We start from the raw sequence: 20,963 nt of genomic DNA on the forward strand, positions 1-20,963 counted from the left end.
CTGCTTTGAGACTCCTTCGGGTAGTGATAAAGTGGGATATCAAATCCAAACTCTTCTTCTAGTGTTTTTAGAACTCGAACTAGTGGTGTATGGATGGTGTTACTCGGGGCTCACTCTTAGCCAGATTTGGAGACCTTGGTAAGACATATGGAAAGAGGAAATTTTTAGTCATTTTGACAACACCATTTAGGCATTCACTGGTCAAAACCAGGATCTTGAAATGAAATTCTGAAAGACAATATGTAGTCTATTCCAGGACACCCCATCTCTTAGCACATCTTAGCACAGGCAGTCATAAAGCATTCCTGACACAGGCTAGAGAGGAGTTTCAGTATTTATGTCTGATTACATAATAGTCTTTCAATGGAAGTCTGATGTGATGGAAAAATAAACAAACTCTGTGCAAAACAAGTGGAGGAACAAGCTGGGCTGCTTTATATATTGGTTGCTACAAACAGATCCTGAAACCTTTTGGCTAATTGCACTACTGAGAGGCAGAGAAACAGTTTCTAAGTTTTCAACAATGATTCTAGCACTCTTCTGTTTGTTCAGTTCACTGATGCAATCTGTGCCACCTCTGCCAATACTTCTGTTTTGGATTTGTTTGGTTTTGTTTGGTTTGGTGCAGGTGGTTTTTGAAATTGTACCTTCCTGCTTTTCAACATGTTGATGGCAATGAGGAGAGATGTAAACATGCTCAAAAGAAAACCCAAGCCCTCTGGCTGTTAATAAAAGCATGGGTCCCATCTAAGGGTGCCAAAGGAGATTAGAGGAGAAGTGAACTACATGATGCCCAAAGAGTGCAGTCGTATTCTACCTTAGCAATACGCATCATGGAGGCAAAAACACTGCAAGTGGTGCTTTATTGCTTTCATTAGCTACCCAGTTGGCATTAGGAGGCCAGCTTTTAACACATGTGCTTTCAAAGGCTTGCAAAAACAATGTTTACAGAGCCTAATGGGTTCCACCCATGAGTGACACCTCTATTTAATTTAATTAGTGCATTTATTTAACATGGGTATCAGTGTTTCTGGACTTGCCTGACTGCATTTTTCTAAGAGGCCAAGATCAAGTACGCTGTGTGCGTTGCAAGGTCATGGCTAAGTGGTGCATTTTCAATTTGCAGCCCTTTCATTGCACTTCCTCCAGTTAGAAAAAGACGCCTTTCCATGACCTTAGCCAGCATTTTTTCCTTTCAATTACCCACATTTTAAGAACCATTCTTTACCCCCTCTTTTTTTTTTTTTTTTGCTTACTTCCACTGCTTTTACACTTTCCCATTTGCATTTTCAATTCCAGCTGTGTGCAGACAGCACAGTTCTATTTTTACTGTTGATTTCAGCTGATACTAATTAGAAATCCCATATAGTGATTACAGTCTTGCAAACAGTGTGCAGTCAGACACATGCAGTGGAAGTGAACATTTCTGCTGTCTATTTTGGAGAGGGAAATAATTTTAAACTGTTTTAGCTGTAACCCCAAATTCCAGTTTGAGGCTGGATTCAAAGAAGCATTTAGTTCCCTTTTCCCCACAGAAGGGAAGAAATGAATCTCTGGGCATTTTTAAGGATTGATGCTTAAAGTGTGATGTTTAGCCGGGGATGCGTTACTTAAGAACATGAAAGCAGAATAAAATTACAATGGAGCCATTTTAAATATATATTCTAATAGGGGTTTTTATATTGTAATTGCAGCTGATGGAAATGTGAACATATAACTAAGCATCATTTGTATATTTTTTTTTAAAAAAAAACCACCAACAACCACATCTGACTGTTAGTTTACAGCAGAGATGAGAAATTTGTTGCTGGACTTCAACTCCAGATGTTGATGGACTACAAGTTCCATCATTTCTGACCATTGACCATGATTCCTGGGGTTGATAGGAGTTGGAGTCCAGCAACATCTGGAGGGCCACAGGTTATCCCACCTGGACTTTGGGCCACCTTTGTTCTTACAGATGCTAAAGACAGAACTTCTGTATGACAACCAGGGTTGTCATATACCTGTGCATTGTCTACCTGTCATGTAGCAGTTCATTACTGAGAAAGGTGGAAACCTTGTGGCAGAAGGAAGAGTGAGCTTCCCCAACAAAGCCATTGCACTCTCCTGCCTCACTGTATGAACCAGTGAACATACTTCTTGCTAGTTCACCCTATAATTGAACATACTGCTTGGCAGTTTACTCAAATGTTGTGGGACTACAACTCCCACCATGCCTGACCACTGGCCATGCTGGATGATAGGAGTTGCAGTCCATCGACATCTGGAAGGCCACAGGTTAGCCACTCCTTCCCTAGAGTCTAGTCCTAAGTTCCGTATGAATGGAAAGGCCGGACTTTGTAAGTTTTGTTTTGTGCTAGTCATAAGGAATTTCCTCACTGCCACGAAACAGCCAGCAATGCATGGCAGGCCCCCCTAGGAGCAGGATCAAGGGTGCTTCAGTTGGCTGTTCTCATGTGGAAAATGGGAAAATGTGTGTCTAGTCTTTCCTAAACCCCCATTCTGTTTGAATTCAGTGAATTGGACAACTTACACATATTGTAAGCCAAATACTGGCACGGAGACCTTATTCTGAAAACCCCAAGAGTTAATTACCAACATTAATGTGGCATATGTTTCTAGAACGTTTATCGAATAACAAAAATTGCTTCTATAGACAGACTCCAGACTCCTTAAATTGAAAAAAGGCAAACCTTTAAAGAGGTATTCCCCCCCCCACACACAAAAAGCTTTGAAAAAAAGGCTCATTAGATCATTGTTTTCAAATATATAATTAAACTCCTCTTACTGTAAGGACTCTCTTCCATGCTTTAATTATTTATTTTAAAATAGGATTATCCCAAGAATTAGCTATTGTTTTGGCCGAAATCTACCTCTGGTTTTATGTAATTAAATTTGGATGAGACTGAACAGCAGGTCCAGGCCTCCATGCCATAATTGACCTCTGAGTTACATGCTTACATTGCCTCCTAGTATTAAACCAAGTGTTATCTGCAAAACGCCATTCAGCTATATCCCAAATAAGGGCAGAAGGATTAAGATGATGTTGGTTTTAATACAATGCTGTTTTATCTCCTTTAGGTAGATGGTAAAAATTTGGTGGGCTAGGCTTGATGTGGCAGTAACATGGTGCCTGCATTCAGATATAACACTAAACTAGGTAGGTGTGACCAAACTTCAGGATTTGCTCAAGGTTTCTGTTTTGTTTTTAACTACAAGGTGCACCAACTAGAGCCAGATACACAAGACTTCCTCCAAAATCAGTGGAGTCTTGTAGAGGCCAGAAAAAAATTGATGGTGGCTGCATCAGGACTCCTGGCAAGGAACAAACCATGCCTGCCTAAGAAATACTTTAACTTCACAGCACCCCTGTGAGGTGCCAAGTTCACCCACTGTGCCAAGTTCACCCAGTGAGGTTCTTTAAAAAAAAAAAAAGATATTTATTGAAAAAAGAGTTTTTTTAAAATTACAAAGAAATAAAAAGACAAAGTTACAAAAAAAAGACAAAAACAGAAAAATAAAAAAAATAAAACCATCATTTTCAAATTCTCGAATTTCATTACCTTCTTTCCATGACCACCTCCTCCTCCCATCTCTTGTATCTTGATTAATAATTGTCACAGCAAATCCTTTCCATAATTCATAGTATTCTGTCCTTACATTACCTTACTCTATTTTCATCTTATCTTATAAAAAACCTTAAAACTTAAGACTTAAATCTTATTTTTACCAGCTTCTCATAACCATAACCTTTTTACCTGATTCTTTAAACATTTTTACAAGAGCCAAGTAATTTCATTTCAACATTTTTCCAACGTTCATAAAACATTTCTGATAATAAAAAGAATAAAAAAGAATAAAAACAATCCAATCTTCTTCCAGCGTCCCCTCTCCCCGGTCCCGGGATTGTCAGTCCTTTTTTTTTAACCCATTAGTCTGGCACATTAACCTGGTGATCTTATATCCGTGGCCTTCAAATCTCTTCCATGTCCCTTCCGCAGCTCTTCTTCATATTTTCCTTTCACTCGTGGGAACTCACCCAGTTAGATTCATTGCTCAATTGAGCACTGGACTTTCCACTACACCACATTGGTTTTCCTGCCGTGTGTTCTCTGGAATGTGGCCCCGTTTATAAGATTTCAGGTCCAGGGTTGTTGCTAAGAGCAATTGAAGCTTGGTTTCTACAATGACTTTCACCCTTATGAGACTGGTGAGCTTCCTGTCTCTTCTCAACCATTCTAAAGCTTAGTAGACAGCACTTAATTTGAAATTAGGCGTGGTCCCAGTGTGTGGATTTATGAGTTATGAAGACTTGAAGCCGAAAACCCACCAGTCAATGACAGTGGTTGCATTCACATGGCAGATTATTCTTTCCTTATTTTTGTCCTAACTGTTAAGTTCCATGTTATATTTGAGCTTTCATACCACGTGAAAGCCACTACTGGAACTATGGTGGAATATAGGGCACATTTAGTGCTCGTTTCTGTGCTATTTGCTTCTGGAGGGGGGGGGGGACTCGCTTGCAAATAATATGGAAATGAGTGCTAAACTTGTGCTATATTCCACTATAGTTCCAGTGGCTTTTACATGGTATGAAAGCTCAGATATTATGTGGAAATTAACAGTTAAGGAAACTTCATGAAAATGGAATATGCAGTCACTGTTGAACACTATGTGCAGCTGTATAGATATCAGAGCAATATGAAGATTGAGGGTTTTTCAGACATTGGGCAAGGACTGTCTCTCAGGGCTCCTCTACACTTTGCCCCATGATTTCTAGGCACAGGTCTGATAGGTTTCTCTGCTGCTGTCACCTGGAAAACCCGCTGTTTACTGCTGAATTGGAACAAATGCCAATTGGTTTTTCTGCAGATTTATGTTTGATCCAGTTCAGCAGTAAACAGTGGGTTCATAAGTAGTGGGACAAAAAAACCCCGCTCTTAGACCCATGCCTAGAAATCAGGGGACAAATGGAAGAAATCACAGGAGAAATTGAAGTGTGGGTGAGCCCTTTGTGTGTGGGTCTGTTTGCACTGTCCCTTTGCCTGAGACACATTTTTCTTCTCAGTTAAATGCTCTAGGAATGGTTGCCTTTAGAACGACAGATACTGTTTATTCCCGCTTCTCATCGTTAAGGAGGTTGTTTGCTGTCTGTCAGGGGACCGTCTTCAAGAGGCCACTTATAATCACTCTGCATATTAGTTGCCAGAAAATTGTTGGCAGGTCAACAAGCCAGGAGTTTATGTAGCTTGCTAGCAACCCCAGAACTAATTAATATTGTTAATCAGCACTGGAAAGGCACTAAATTATTCCATCCCAAGAGAAGGCCAAGAGATTGCTGATAAATATTGGGTGTCATAGCTGCTCTAGACACTTTAAACTAATAGTAATTGCCAAGTGCAATGATCACACCCGTTCATGACATGGCCAAGGTCAAAATGCGATTAACTTTTTTAAAAAGTTGCCCAGAGTTATAATGGAACATTATAATTGTTTATGAAATCTTGTGTACTTGCAGGCCTATTTCCTCAGTACCTCTGTATCATTTATGTCACCTTGTAGCCAACAATGTCCTTGACTGCTATCAATGCATAAGTGACGCAAGCATTTTATGGCCTGTAGCTATTGATTTTAATGGAAGCACTAACCCAATACAGTGGTACCTTGGGTTACAAACACCTTGGGTTACAGACTCCGCTAACCCGGAAGTAGTACCTCAGGTTAAGAACTTTACCTCAGGATGAGAACAGAAATCGTGAGGCAGTGGTGCGGCAGCAGTGGGAGGCCCCATTAGCTAAAGTGGTACCTCAGGTTAAGAACAGTTTCAGGTTAAGACCGGACCTCCGGAACGAATTAAGTTCGTAACCAGGGGTACCACTGTACTGCTAGATTGTGACAGTCTTTCCTTAAAAAATATTGTTGTTTACAGGGGAGTCAGGTGCAGGCCAGGCTTTGCATGGGAGTGCTTTGTGACAGGGCATTATCAGAAACTGTCATTGCAAGGTGGTGGGGTGTGCACATTGTGGGGCGGTACACAATGAGATTTTGGAATCTCAGGTTTCCAAAACTCAGTGGAAGTACTAATTGTGGGAAGGCGACAACAATGCACAATGTATCAAGAACTGCCCACTATGTGGACAGAACGCAGTGAGACAGAGTTCCATTGAAAGTGGTCAGGTGTGGACAAATGTGCTCAGAAGCACACCTGAGGAGGAAAAAAACTCTGTGCCCCATGTGCACATTAACATTCTTGAGTTAATGTCCACAGCCTTGCAGCACGTGGAGGACGCCACTTTAGTTCCCCCTGATCTAATCAAAGAAGAAACTGAAGTACGATATCATTCCGTATCAAGAGAAAGGCTAATAAATTACCTTTATCAAGACAAGAGTTCCCCTGTGCAATGGCAAATTGACTGTTCTTTGTCATACTAATTGCCTTCTGCGCATCAATCAGTTTAAATGCTAAAAGGTCAGAGGAAATGAAAGAAATAAATGTAAAGCCAAGTTAATTTCTATGAATATCCACCCAATATTTTCTCTCAAGGTAGACGTGATCTAATCTTCTAATGTGAAACTGCAGAAATTTCAAAGCAAAGCACTGGTAAAAGAAATGTATTGGCTCAAAAGGAAACAATGCTCTTGAAAAATACTGGAAAGAGATAAACCCAGGTTCCTCCATTTGAGGAGGATCAATTCTTTTGATAGTGTTGGTAGTAAATGCTCTATAACAGGGATGGGGAACCTGTGGCCCTTCAAATGTTTTTGGACTCTAGGTTCTGTCATCCCTAAGTATTGGCCATACCAGCTAGGGATGATGGGGGCTGGAGTCCAAAAACATTTGGAGGACCACAAGTTGCCCACTCCTGATACATATTTCTTTCCAGTATTATTGATCCTTACAGTTCTCTTCTAGAGTACTGCCGCACATAAATAGTTTTCAATTAAAGCCACTTCATTGTGTTCAGTTGACTATTATTCTTTTACCTTATAGAGTTGGCTATGTCTTCAGTAATGTCATCAAGGAACCTAATGCAATTCCCAGAACAATTTTGCATGATAGATAGATGATAGATAGATAGATAGATAGATAGATAGCAGGAACAGTTGTGGCAGCACCTTTTAATTCTAGTTTTGATTGCATTCATCTCATATCTGTTTTGCATTTTATTTTATTTTAATTATATTTAGTTCCATGTAAACCACCCTAGTAAATTCTATTGTCATTATTTTTTTAAAAAATTAAAAAGCAGCAGCTTCCCAGACTAGCAGTGATTCTGGCTGTGAACTCAATAAGAAGCTGTAACAGCAGATTAACGGGCAAAGGTCCATTCATAGATTGAGGTGCTCCCAGGTCCCCTTTCCCCTCTGAAAATTCAGATCACCTTCCCCAGACTTCCACTTACTGGAGAATCAGCTGGATCCAAGCATTTTCCTTTCATTGGTGTCTTTAAGCCCTCTGCCACCACACATTACACTCTTCCTGCTCAGTGGGGTCATTCCTTGTCTCCATCTCCCCCTTGCCATTCTGATATTCCCCAAGTTCAGCAGTGAGGGTGAGGGGGCTCCACAAGTTCAGAGGGCTCTTGGCTTCACAAGGTCTCCCTTTGGAATGGTGGTGGTGGGATGGAATTGGGGTGCTCATCCCCGCATGCCCCTCCCTCCCATCTCTGACTTATACTGTTAACACCTGAAGATGGCGTAGATAGGCCCTGTGAGGCATGCCAAAGTAGGTTTACATCATGGTAGGGTACTCTTTTCCTTTTAAAATGCAATGTCTGTTTAGCTCAGCAGCATCAGTTTGCAAATCCAGTGATCGCTCCAGCAGATCTGCCACGTCTAGAGCATTTTGAATTTAATGCCAGCTTTTTGGAATAGTTCAGCAAGTCTGGTTTGATTTATCTGCCATTTCTTGTCTTGGATGCTATAAGGGTCTGTATTTGCAAGCAGATAAAGCAAAGAAGTTGTGTGATTGTTCTGTCTTTTGTGATTCTGTTACTATAACATTGTGAAAGCTTATTTTGCCAGATCACCACCATGAAAGATTTATTAAAGATTTTCCCCCCTCTAGATGCTGAAACTTATCTAAACACTCTCTTTTTCATTGTTCTTTGGTTGTGATTTAAAGGTGCGTTTCTCGTATTTTGTGTCTGGAAGATGGAATCTGTATTTTAGGAAACAAATCTTCAAGTGTAGCTTAGCAATGCATCTTCCCTTGTCAAAAACATTGCACTTGTTTAAAGAACTTTGCTGTCTTCCCCATCATTTTCTTACATCTGAGCCCATCCCATTCTCCATTTTGTTGTAAGCTGCCTGGGGAATGTGAACATAGGAAGCTACCTTGTACTGAGTCAGACTATTGGTCCACTATTATGGCCTACGCGGACTGGTAGTGGTTCTCCAGTTGGGAGATGTCAGGGATTTGGACCTTCTGCACACGAAGCAGATGCTTTGCCATGGAGCAACACATTTTATTCTGTCAGCTATCTGCCTTACTGCTCTTATTCGGTACCATTAACTGCCTGGAGAAAATACATTTTGCTATTTCTTTGTCTCATTGCATTAGCACACCTGGACCAAAACAAACACACAAGCCTGTTCCTGTTGAGTGTTATTTGTTCATTTATACCATTTGTACCCTGTTGGTTCTTTTATGACAAGCCCTAGACAGTTAACAACAAATGTTTAAAAGGCAGTAGCTTTAACCCTTTTAAACACAATTTAACACCAGCAGTAAATACAATAAAGCACTTAAAGCAGGGGGAAAGATAAATACTTCAACCATCAGAAATAATGTAACCCACTTACATACAGTACATATAGGAGTTCCTTGTGTTGCCAACTCAGAGCAATTCTCTCTCCCCCCCCCCACCCTATGTTTATAATTCAAGATGTGTCCTGCCTTTCCGCATGTTGAAACTTTGTTGTTGGTTTTTTCAAGTTCATGAGGATCGCAGTTTCTAAGAATGATAAACTATCAGCAACTTCTGAACATTTAAAAACATTACAGTGGTACCTCAGTGTCAGGGAACTGACATCAGGGGAAAGGGAGTTGGTAGGGCTCCCAGAGACTGGGAGAGAGTCAGCAGCCAAAGCAGGGACCAGTAGGGGGAGCGAGGGGTCTCTGGAGGAGGATCTCAGTAATGCTGAGAGAGACGCAGCAGCCCAGGCAGGAAACAGCAGGGGAGAGAAAGGGGTGAGAGACACGTCCAGCGAAAATAGCGGGGAGGTGTCAGAAGCAACTGCAGGGAGACCCATACTTCGCCGGAAACTGTCACGTCGTGAGTCCAGTAGACGCGTTTCCGTTAAGGAGCTTCTTTGCTGGAAGCGCTTCCGCAAGCAGCCACTGTCAGACTCTACTAATGACTAGAGCAGACATGTCTGAGGAGCTCTGTCACACACAGAGGTTTTTGGGCCGCACAAACTCTGAGGGGGCACAATTTTAAGCACAAGCAGCTAATCAACCCCTGACAGCAGTCTGACAGTCTTTGTACGCTGCCTGTGCAGGAGAAAGCCATCATGAGCGACCCAGCCGGAACCGGAGAGGCAGGGGTTGGAGCTGGTCCAAGCTTGGAAGAAAGGTATCAAGCTCTGGAGGTCCAACTTGCGCTGCAGACGGCGAGGCTCGAGGAGAGAAGGGCTCAGGATGCAGACAAAAAGGGGAGAACCACTCAGTTCCCCAGAAAGGTACCAGGATTGGTGCAGAAGTTTGGGGGGGACCCCAAGGATTACCATGCCTTTAGGACAGAGATGCAATATGCCCTGAATGTGCAGTTTGATGAGTTCCCTGATGAGGAATCGCGAGTTGCTTTCGTAATTGGGCATCTTGAGAAGGGGGCGCGGGACTGGGTTCGACCCCTGATGGCAACGCACAATGATATCCTAAAGGACACTATGAAGTTCTTTCGTGCAATGGATATCATGTTTTCCAGCGATATTGAGGAAGGGGTGGTGCGCAGACAGCTAATGGCTTGCAAGCAGGGAAGCAGATCTGTCCGTGAGTACTGGACTGAATTTACCATGCTGATTCACAGATTGGGGTGGGATTTATCGGCAGCCCCCATTCAGATGCTATTTGAAGAAGGTCTTTCTTCGGCTGTGAAAGACGAGCTGTCCCGGAGCCCCAGGGCGGTGTCTATGGATCAGCTGACCAAATCTGCGCTGACCATTGGAGCGCGCCAGGAGGCAAGAGCCTTGGAGAGGCGGGAAGGGAGAGGGGAACGTTGGAAGGAGTTACGCATTCCAGACATTCCTGAGCCAGCTTTCCCGCCGGCAGAGCCGATGGAAATCGGAACAGCCCGCGCGCGCGCAGTTTCAAAGCCCAGTGAGGGGGCGAAGAAGGAGGGAAAAGGAGCCCGGAAATGCTATCTCTGCCAACAGCCAGGCCACTTTGCCAGAGTCTGCCCCCAGAGGAAGGAATGGCAAGGGATGGTGGGAGCGGTTGAGGGGGGAGAGCAGGGAGAAACGGAGCAGGTAAAAGCCAACGCCTGGTTGCCACCGTCAGGGCACTGCAGCCAGGCCAAAGAGCAGTAAAAGTGCCCGTGCCAGAAGCTCCTCGACCTGCTCTAGTGATTGAAGTGTCGCTAGAGCTGCAAAATGGACACCCCCTAAAAATAAAGGCGCTGTTGGACTCAGGCAGCTCCTGCAATTTTATGAGCAAGGAGTTTGCTGCTGAACACCAGATACAGACTATCCCTTTAAGCAACCCCCTGCAGGTGACCACGATCGATGGCAGGGAACTGTTGGGAGGAGGAGTCAGCTTGCAGACCGTCCCAATGATAATGAGGGTGGCAAGGCACACAGAACTGATAGCGTTTAATGTGGCCACCTTGGGAGGCGCTCCCATTATTTTGGGAATGAGCTGGCTAGCCCTACATGATCCGCTGGTGGGCTGGCATCAAAGAGTGGTTTCCTTCGGTTCAGCACATTGCTTAGAACACTGCAGGGGGGAAAAGGGGTCAGCAGGGGCCCAAGCCACCCTGGCAGGGACTGAAGTAATGGGGAAGGGGAAGGTGCCACCACAGTATGCTGATCTCAGCGACGTGTTCAGCGAGAAGGAAGCTGACCAACTACCCCCGCATAGGCCCTTTGATTGCCAGATCAATTTACTCCCTGGAGCACAGCTTCCTGTAGGCAAGTTGTATGCCATGTCAGACAGGGAAATGCAGGAGTTGCGAGCGTTCATTGACAAGAACCTGAAGAGAGGCTTCATCAGAGAGTCCAAGGCAGCGGGGGGTAGCCCAGTGTTTTTTGTGGATAAAAAAAACACGGACAAGCCGAGACTTGTATGTGATTTCAGGCGGTTAAATGCAGTGACAGAGCCGGCGGCTTTTCCTATGCCCAGGATTGATGATATTTTGACCAGGGTGCGGAAAGGAAAGATTTTTACAAAGCTGGACCTAAGGGGGGCGTACAACCTGATACGTATAAGGAAAGGGGATGAATGGAAGACCACCATGTTTACCCCTTTGGGGGCATTTGAATACCTCGTTATGCCTTTTGGATTACAAACAGGCTCCGCGTGTTTTCAAGCCTTCATGAACCACGTACTGGGGCCTTTGCTCTACAAGAATTGCGTGGCCTTCTTAGATGACGTGTTGGTGTATTCGGAGAATGAGGAGCAACATGTGAAAGACGTCAGAGAAGTGTTGAGCAGGCTGCAAGCCAACAGGCTGTGGGTGAAACTGGAGAAGTGTCAGTTTCATACCAAGGAGGTGGAATTCCTGGGGTACCGCTTGTCAGACAAGGGGTTGGCCATGGACCCCGGCAAGGTTCAAGCGGTACTGGAATGGAAAACACCCAAAACCAAGAAGGATGTGCAGAGGTTCCTAGGGTTTGGAAACTTTTATCGTAAGTTCATCCGAAACTTCGCCCACCTGACGGCGCCCATCACGGACTGTCTCAGCAGTAAAAAGAAGTTTGTTTGGACGGGGGAGGCGGAGTGAGCGTTTGAGGAACTGAAAAGGGCCTTCGCCTCTGATGAACAACTTCTACATGTGGATTTACAAAAAAAGCTGAGGGTCGAAACAGACGCTTCTGACAGAGCCATAGGGGCGGTGCTTCTTCTGCAGCCGGGGAAGGAGGAGTCAGAGTGGCGACCGTGTGCCTTCTTTTCGCGAAAGCTGAACAAATCCGAGAGGAACTACACGGTGTACGACCGGGAACTTCTTGCGATTCATGAGGCCTTCCGGAGATGGAGGCACCTGCTAATTGGTGCACAACATAAGGTTCAAGTGTGCACGGACCATAAGAATCTAGAGTATTGGAGAACTGCGCGAGTGCTCAACCAACGGCAGTTGAGATGGGCCCAGGAGTTCTCCAAATTTAACTTTGAGATTTGTTACGTGCCAGGCCCAGAGAACGTTAGGGCGGACGCTCTCTCACGCAAACCTGAATATTTGGAGGGGGAGGGTGCACCCGAAGAGACCCATGTCATTCCCGAGGACCGCTGGGTGTGTGGGGCGGCATTGGTGGGGCAAAGGGAACTGGTAGAGGGAACGGTGCAGGATGAATACGCCCAGGACAAACTCAGGGGTCTCAGGAGGGAGGGAGACAAACCTGGGGGTTTTGAGGAGAGAAACGGGGCGTTGTACTACAAGGGAGCGTTATATATACCTGAAGGGGAATTGAGGGAAAAGGTACTCAAGCAACTGCACGATAGCCCCACAGCAGGGCATTTTGGGCAACACAAAACCATGTGGCTGGTTACCAGGGAATTCTGGTGGCCCAAGGTCAGGGAAGATGTGCGGGAGTATGTGAGAGGGTGTGACCAATGCCAACGAGCCAAGGGGGAGAGGCGGGCACCGGCAGGTTTATTAGAACCACTACCCACACCGGAAAGGCCATGGGAGGCAGTGGCAATAGATTTCATGACTGATCTGCCCAGGTCCAGAGGGAAAACAGCCATCATGGTTGTGGTAGACCTGTTAACCAAGATGGCCCACTTTATAGCCTGCTCACATGCGGTCACAGCGGAAGAAACCGCTAAATTGTTTGTGGAAAATGTGTTTAGGCTGCATGGCGCCCCCTTGAGGGTGGTTTCGGACCGAGGGAAACAATTTACTTCCAGGTTCTGGAGGAAGCTCATGAGCTTATTGCATGTAGAGGTGAATTTCTCAACTGCCCGTCATCCAGAAACCAACGGGCAGGCGGAGAGAGCTAATGGTGTCCTCCAGCAATATTTGAGGTGTTATGTGAATGACAGAGAGAATGATTGGGTGGAGAAGCTGGCGTTGGCAGAATTTGCCTACAACAATGCAGAGAACGTGTCCACGGGGATGAGCCCCTTTTTGGCTAATCACGGGTGTCATCCCCGAGCCTTCCCAGGGGGGGAAGGGGAGAACTGGAGCGTTCCAGCCGCAGAACAGTTCGTTGAAGAAATGGAAGCGATCCATCGCCAGCTCCAACTTAATTTAAACAGGGCGAAGGAGGAATATAAGAGGCAGGCAGACAAAACCAGAAGGGAAGGGAAAAGCATTAGGGTGGGGGACCAGGTGTGGCTGTCCACCCAAGGGTTACCATTCAAAGGAGGTTGTAAGAAGTTAAGACCCAAGAGGCTGGGCCCATTTGAAGTCACGCAGCACGTCAACCCAGTGGCTTTCAGACTCCGGTTACCGAACCACATGAAGCTGCACCCAGTGTTCCACAGGTCGTTGCTGTCACCGTATAAAGGGGACAGAGAAGGGAGGGTCAATAGGGGACCAGCTATGGAGGAAAAAGAACACAGCTACCATGTAGCGGAGATTCTCGATTCCAGGTGGAAGGGAGATCAAGTAGAGTATTTGGTAATGTGGGAAGGGGAGCCGGAGTCGGAAAACACCTGGGTCAGGGCAGAGGATGTAGATGACGAGGTTTTGATAGAAACTTTTCATCAGAGATTCCCTCGTAAACCTCAGCCAGTGGCGAGGTTCCGGAGGGAATACTTCGCCACCACCGACGAAGAAGAAGAGTTGGAGGGGTTCTCTGATTCCGAGGCGGAGGAGGATTCAGCGAGCCGGAACGAAGACCGATGGAGGGAAATGTTTGAGACGTCTGAAGATGAAGAGGATTCTTTTCGGGGTTTCAGCTCCTCACCGCCCAGAGGAGAGAGTAGGGGCGGGGGGGAAGGGGGCCCTGGAGGGGAGGTGGATGTCAGGGAACTGACATCAGGGGAAAGGGAGTTGGTAGGGCTCCCAGAGACTGGGAGAGAGTCAGCAGCCAAAGCAGGGACCAGTAGGGGGAGCGAGGGGTCTCTGGAGGAGGATCTCAGTAATGCTGAGAGAGACGCAGCAGCCCAGGCAGGAAACAGCAGGGGAGAGAAAGGGGTGAGAGACACGTCCAGCGAAAATAGCGGGGAGGTGTCAGAAGCAACTGCAGGGAGACCCATACTTCGCCGGAAACTGTCACGTCGTGAGTCCAGGAGACGCGTTTCCGTTAAGGAGCTTCTTTGCTGGAAGCGCTTCCGCAAGCAGCCACTGTCAGACTCTACTAGTGACTAGAGCAGACATGTCTGAGGAGCTCTGTCACACACAGAGGTTTGTGGGGCCGCACAAACTCTGAGGGGGCACAATTTTAAGCACAAGCAGCTAATCAACCCCTGACACTCAGGTTAAGTACTTAATTCGTTCCGGAGGTCCGTTCTTAACCTGAAACTGTTCTTAACCTGAAGCACCACTTTAGCTAATGGGGCTTCCTGTTGCTGCCGCACCGCCAGAGCCCGATTTCTGTTCTTATCCTGCAGCAAAGTTCTTAACCTGAAGCACTATTTCTGGGTTAGCAGAGTCTGTAACCTAGAGCGTATGTAACCTGAAGCGTATGTAACCCGAGGTACCACTGTATTTTTAAAACAGCAGAAGCTTTCCCTGTGGTTTACATGGGGAAGATCAGATGGGCCTCTTTGGGGAAGGAATTGCATAATGATAGGGTCACCTCAGAAAAAAACTCCTTGTTTAAGTTTGCCATACAAATGGATGGATTCTGATGCAAGCCTTCTTAAGTGATCTTAATAAGCTTGAGATGGGGCGCATGCATTTTTCACAGTTGTGGTCTTCCTTGCCGGTCTCCAGCAGTAGGGGAGGAGACTGTTGTCGGGTTAGAGTTGGGGAAAGAACATCCATGGAGTCTCTGTACCAGCCTTTCTCAAACTTAGGCCCCCAGATGTTGTTGGACTACAGCTCCCATCATCCACAGCTAGCAGGTCAGTGGTCAGGGAAGATGGGAGTTGTAGTCCAACAACAGCTAGGGATCCAAAATTTGAGAAAGGCAGGTCTGTACTGATGGTTTTAAAGAGCAGACAGTCACTTTGTACCTCAGTGTGTGATTTCCACAAACGTGGAACATATGAGAGAGGTGGCTGTTGAACATCTGAAGTTGTCCGTCAGAATGAAGACAGATTACTTAGAAGACAGAGCTGTGTATCAGTAGTCTCTCCCCTCAAATGGGTAATTTTCTGCAAACAGTGCCCCTCATTTGTCACATACTAACCTTGTCGCAGCAGCATGTGCCTTTGAGATCAGAGTGGTTGATTCTTCTTGTTCTCTCTAATACAACCCAGCCAGGCAACTCAGCTCTGTAACTTACTCCTTCCTCATGTGCGTGAATTTACTCTTGGGGCACACATGATCCATGCTGAAACATCACCCCTTCCCTCTTCTTTGGTAAACTAACCTCATGTTCAGCATCGTCCCTTTTTGTTACTTTTTAATCTATAAGAGTAGAACGTGCCATCAATGCAGCTGGAAATGGTGCCGAATAGACTGGGAAACAAGAGCACAGGCAGACCTTGTCCTCCGACTTCTCTGCAGCCTGGAATAATTAGCCATTATTGCCTATTGTTTTTAAAGGGTTTCTCTGAGGTGTAGCTTTTCTTTTCCCAGTGCTGGTTCCAGGGTTTGGAAGTGGCAAGTGGGAGGCAGCCAACACCTGAATGGCAAGGAGTACCATGCAAGACCTGTGTGTTGTCCCAAATAGTTATTTGCTGTGACTTTGACTTCATGCCCTATAGAAGCAGTGAGATGGGCAGTTCACTCATCACTAGGAAGCCCCATGGCGTTTCCACTGGAAGTTGCATCCATTCCACCAATTGTAAGGACCGGCAGCTTGCTATTTTCAAAGAATAGTGCCCTGATTGAGACTAATGCTGCATAGCTGATTCCATGCTTGTTTGCTTATCTCATGCATATGTGAAGTGCACTTATCCCGGCCGACTATGAGATGCTAAACACTGTGGTAATAGCTCTGTTTCAATAGGTATTGCTTTTGGCAGTACAGAAGAGGAAAGAATAGCTCTGCCAGGCCTCTCTCTGCTAATTCAGGCGCATGCTAGTTGGACCAATAAGCTGTTTGTGAACAACGGCTGCCAAAAGGGGCTTTTAAGAATTTGAGCCTGGTTGCAAACATTGTGGCTAAAGCGATGCCACATTCCCCAGCTGGCACTTGGCATGATATGAGTGGGAGAGTCAAGTGTTACAAGTCGGCCTGCAGAGGTTATAATTCTCGGCCTGCTTTGGGTTGGTTTTGCTTTGTTTGCATCAAATTTTTTGTTGCTTTATGTAATGTTTGTTTGTAATAACCCCCACCCCCAATAAAATGCACCTTTCAAAAAAAAGAGAGAGAGAAAAAGACTGCCTTCTGATGAAAAACACATTTTTCCTTTCATAAGGTGTGCTGTGTCCTTACCATATTACTCTTGGGCTTATGTTGTGGTTTCTCTAGTTAGCCACACTAACCGAGGTCTTACATGTGACCGAAACATCCCTGGTACTACCTTTTTGTAAGCATAAACATGCTAGCTATGTCATTATCTGCTGTGTTCTATGGATAATAACTTTAGTTAGGCAATGAGTTACTTGTGTGGGTGGAATTTCTCTGGGGCAACTAGCTCTCTCTTGATTGTGGCATCGGTTTGAAGACTGAATATGGCAGGTGTTGGGGATCCTGGAATGATGGCAAATCCCCATCTGTTTTAGAGGTGTGATCAGAATTGCTAGCTTTATAGCTTCCTATGTTCTGAAACTCCTATGTGAGCCGAGGATATGACACTGGGCCTGCTTGATGCTGGGCCACCCTCTGGCGCTGTCTGCGTGTTCATTTTGGGGGCCTTGGGCTGCAGAGCCCTGACCGTCAGCCCTGAGGCTGAGCTGCAAACAAAAACATTTAAATTTCAGCAAGATTTTTATTTAACTGAAAGGTGGGGAGAGGGAGGACACCAGGTATCCTTTACTACCCCCTGAGGTGGATATCAGATATTGTTCAGATAATATATTTTCATTTAGCAAAGCCTGACCAAAAGTAATTTCAGAATGCATTACAATGGAATCTCGGAAGCCGAACACCTTTAAACTTGAACGTTTTGGTTCCCAAACTATCGAAACCCGTAAGTGATTGTTCCAGTTTTCAAATGATTTTTGGAAGCTGAACACCTGGCACAGCTTCCAATTGGTTTTTGAACTGTTCTGAGAGTCAAACCAACTCCCAGAATGGATTAAATTTGAAAACCAAGGTACGACTGTATTGAAGACTAAATATTACACCAGCACAATTTAGAAAAATAACATTTTAAGTTTTCCCCCCACTTGCCAGAGCTAGCAAGCTTCCAGCAATCACATGTAAAATTGGTGTTTGTGTGTGATGGGGGGCGGGGGATGGATAACCAGTACACAGTTTAAGAATAGGCAGATTCAAAATAGCAAAAAATTGCCTTTTACTTTTTTAATCTGAGTGTACTGTTTAAATATTCTGTGACTTGACGCTGTTGTTATTTTGGTCTGTTCCTTTCAGAAAACCCCTACTGCTCATGCCATGAAGGAAGAGAATTTTCTTCGGCGCAGGTTCTCGCTCTGCCCTGCCTCATCCACTCCTCAGAAAATAGATCCTCACAAGCTGACCCGGAACCTGTTTTTTGGGACCGATAATGAGATCTACCCAATCAGCCCAGGTCAGTGTTTGCTCTGTGGGTTTTATAACATGCTGTATGCAGTGCTTTCCCCCCCCCCCCAGACAAAATGGTGCCAGAATACACACCCCTCAGAAGACCCACCCCAGAGATCCTTTTTGGGTTGATGATGGACAATGGAACTTAACTTTGGGAGAAAACTTCTTTCAAATCAATTTCATTAAAGTCCTTTCACAAACCATATCTTACTCCATGGAAACTATCTTATAACAGCCTTTGTTGTTGTTGTTGTTTAGTCATTTAGTCGTGTCCGACTCTTCGTGACCCCATGGACCAGAGCACGCCAGGCACTCCTGTCTTCCACTTTCTCCTGCAGTTTGGTCAAACTCATACTGGTAGCTTCAAGAACACTATCCAACCATCTCGTCCTCATCTTTCCCAACATCAGGGTCTTTTCCAGGGAGTCTTCTCTTCTCATGAGGTGGCCAAAGTATTGGAACCTCAGCTTCAGGATCTGTCCTTCCAGTGAGCACTCAGGGCTGACTTCCTTAAGAATGGAGAGGTTTGCTCTTCTTACAGTCCATGGGATTCTCAAGAGTCTCCTCCAGCACCATAATTCAAAAGCATCAATTCTTCGGCGATCAGCCTTCTTTATGGTCCAGCTCTCACTTCCATACATCACTACTGGGAAAACCGTAGCTTTTACTATACGGACCTTTTGTTGGCAAGGTGATGTCTCTATATAACAGCCTTAGATCCTCTCCAATGTGTTGGAGGGGGTGTTGGGTTCTTCAAAAGTTATCTTCCTATTTGGTGGCGTACCACAGAGTTCAGGAGTTTTGGAATTGGTTTTTTAACATAATGAGCCTAGCCAGATGGGTAGGGTATAAATAATAATAATATTTTGAAAATATACTGTGCAACCCTCTCTGCACTTTGCTCTTTTGAATTTACAGTATTTCTAGGGCAGGAGATCTGAAAGTAGGGATCTGATAAGCTCTTGGTGAATCAGCAGCCAGTGTGTTAGTGGCTTGGTAAGGAGTAGCTATTGACTCCTGGTACCCAAAGATGTGGGAGATAACATTAGTTGAGAAACTGGCAAGCAATTTCTCAAGGTGATGTGGAGCTAGGGTAGAAATAATTCACTTCTGGCAGCGTGGCACAATTTTATTCCTTTTCAAGGTATTTGCGTTCTATGAGAAGGGAAAGAAAAGCATCAAAGTTTAGTACCATGTCCCTAATAATGATGTTATTGACAGTCCACAATAGGCTCACTGTAACTGATTTCATGTATTTTCTGGGTTTAGTTCAGAATATTGTATCATATTAGCTCAGAATAGTGTGTGTGTGTGTGTGTGTGTGTGTGTTTAGCTATTTTATATTTGGGATACATGTTTTGTTATCATTGTAAAATTCAGTTTTTAAAAAGTATGCCAGATACACAGAGTTTCGCTGAATCTACACACCCACACACCCCTCCTGTTGTCCAGGACTTTCAGCCAGTCTGGAACAGAAACCTTACAGTGCTGTTTAGCTTGGGGAAGGGGTAGTGGAGAAGGCAATTGACACTTTTTATCTTCTCGTATTCCCAAACAAGGTCTTCCCCCACTGTGCTACATCAACTCAGTTTTCATCCTGGCCTCTACTCCTGCTGAACATTTTATAGCTAGGTAGCGTTAGAATGCAAGCAGTATGTGCAGGAGAGTTCTGTAGAATATGGGTGCATCTTTCTTTCCTTCCTAAAACATTATTTAATAGTGAAGGGTGTTTTTTAAAAAAAAATAAAAATCACCACACATATCCCCCTCCCACCTCTCATTCCAGGGTATTAACTATACTTTATACTGTTAAGAGACATGAGCAGAACAATTTCTTTCTCCTCTCTGCAACTTCAGTTTCCTCACCTGCCAACTGATTGCCTAAACATTCCACACATTTTAGAAACTCACAAGCCCTTCATTGGCAGCCCATTAAAAAAAACCCTTTTATTTTAGTTTACAAACTTACATACTGCTATGTACTTAGGGAGTCTTCAGGGTCTTTTGAAGCTGCTGTCTTATTTTCTCAGTGATCCTGTTTCATTTCCAAACCAATAAGGGCTCAACCCAGCTGCATTTGCTATTAAAGCGATGATTGATCTACTGCTTTTCTGAGAGAAGACGGTGCAAAGTGTTGCACTGTATGAACTTAAAAGCATAAAAAATAAACAATAAAGTGACAGCAGTCTCAAATATATAGTAAGCAGCAGCAGGATAGTGTCAAAGCAAAACGTATAAATCCTTAAAAGGCAACACATTTCATTGAAGGAGCAGTATCACGTATCTCACGCAGGGCCTTTCCAGACTTTCGTTATTTTGGGGTGGAATTCAGTCACATGCCCGCAAATTCAAGTTGCACTATAAAAGTTGATTGGAAGGTTTTGCCCAACAAACTCACTCCCCACCCCAAACTGGACTTTTTGCAGTAAGGAAAGCAACAAAGAAATACACTGGAAAGTATGGGCAATACTTTCTTTGATGCAAGCTCATCCACACCATAGCAAGCAAGTATAGTTGCCTTCCTTTTTTCCTCTGGCATAAGTTCTGTTTGCTTCTTAGTTATATGATACACATAAAGTCAACAGGCATTGGTTAGTCTGGCACAGAGATGTGGTGCTGAAGGTTATGCTCTTTTATTCCATTCCATCTTCATTTCTTGCAGCAGTTTTATTGGTGTAGTGGTTAAGAGCGGTAGTCATATAATCTGGGAAACCGGGTTCGAGTCTCCGCTCCTCCACATGCAGCTGCTGGGTGACCTTGGGCCAGTCACACTTCTGTGAAGTCTCTCAGCCCCACTCACCTCACAGAGTGTTTGTTGTGGGGGAGGAAGGGAAGGGAGAATGTTAGCCGCTTTGAGACTCCTGAAGGGGAGTGAAAGGCGGGATATCAAATCCAAACTCTTCTTCTTCTTCTTCTTCATTCTCGCACTTAACCTACTGGGTCAGCCTTCCTTCCAGAATACAGTGGTGCCCCGCAAGACGAATGCCTTGCAAGACGGAAAACTCGCTAGACGAAAGAGTTTTCCATTTTGGAGGTGCTTCGCAAAACGAATT

General features: G+C 44.8%; 1 protein-coding gene across 2 annotated transcripts in view; it reads left to right on the top strand.

Annotated features, from left to right (window-relative positions):
* Nucleotides 1-20,963, top strand: part of OSBPL5 (oxysterol binding protein like 5) — a 147,967-nt gene that overhangs the window by 68,089 nt on the left and 58,915 nt on the right. For both annotated transcript variants that reach the window (XM_082193151.1, XM_082193152.1), the window contains exon 2: nt 17,758-17,914. In XM_082193151.1, the coding sequence (XP_082049277.1) occupies nt 17,758-17,914 (157 nt within the window). The remainder of the gene's footprint in view (nt 1-17,757; nt 17,915-20,963) is intronic.

This window comes from Podarcis vaucheri (genome assembly GCF_965113315.1).
Source record: "Podarcis vaucheri genome assembly, chromosome: 1".
NCBI lineage: Eukaryota > Metazoa > Chordata > Lepidosauria > Squamata > Lacertidae > Podarcis > Podarcis vaucheri.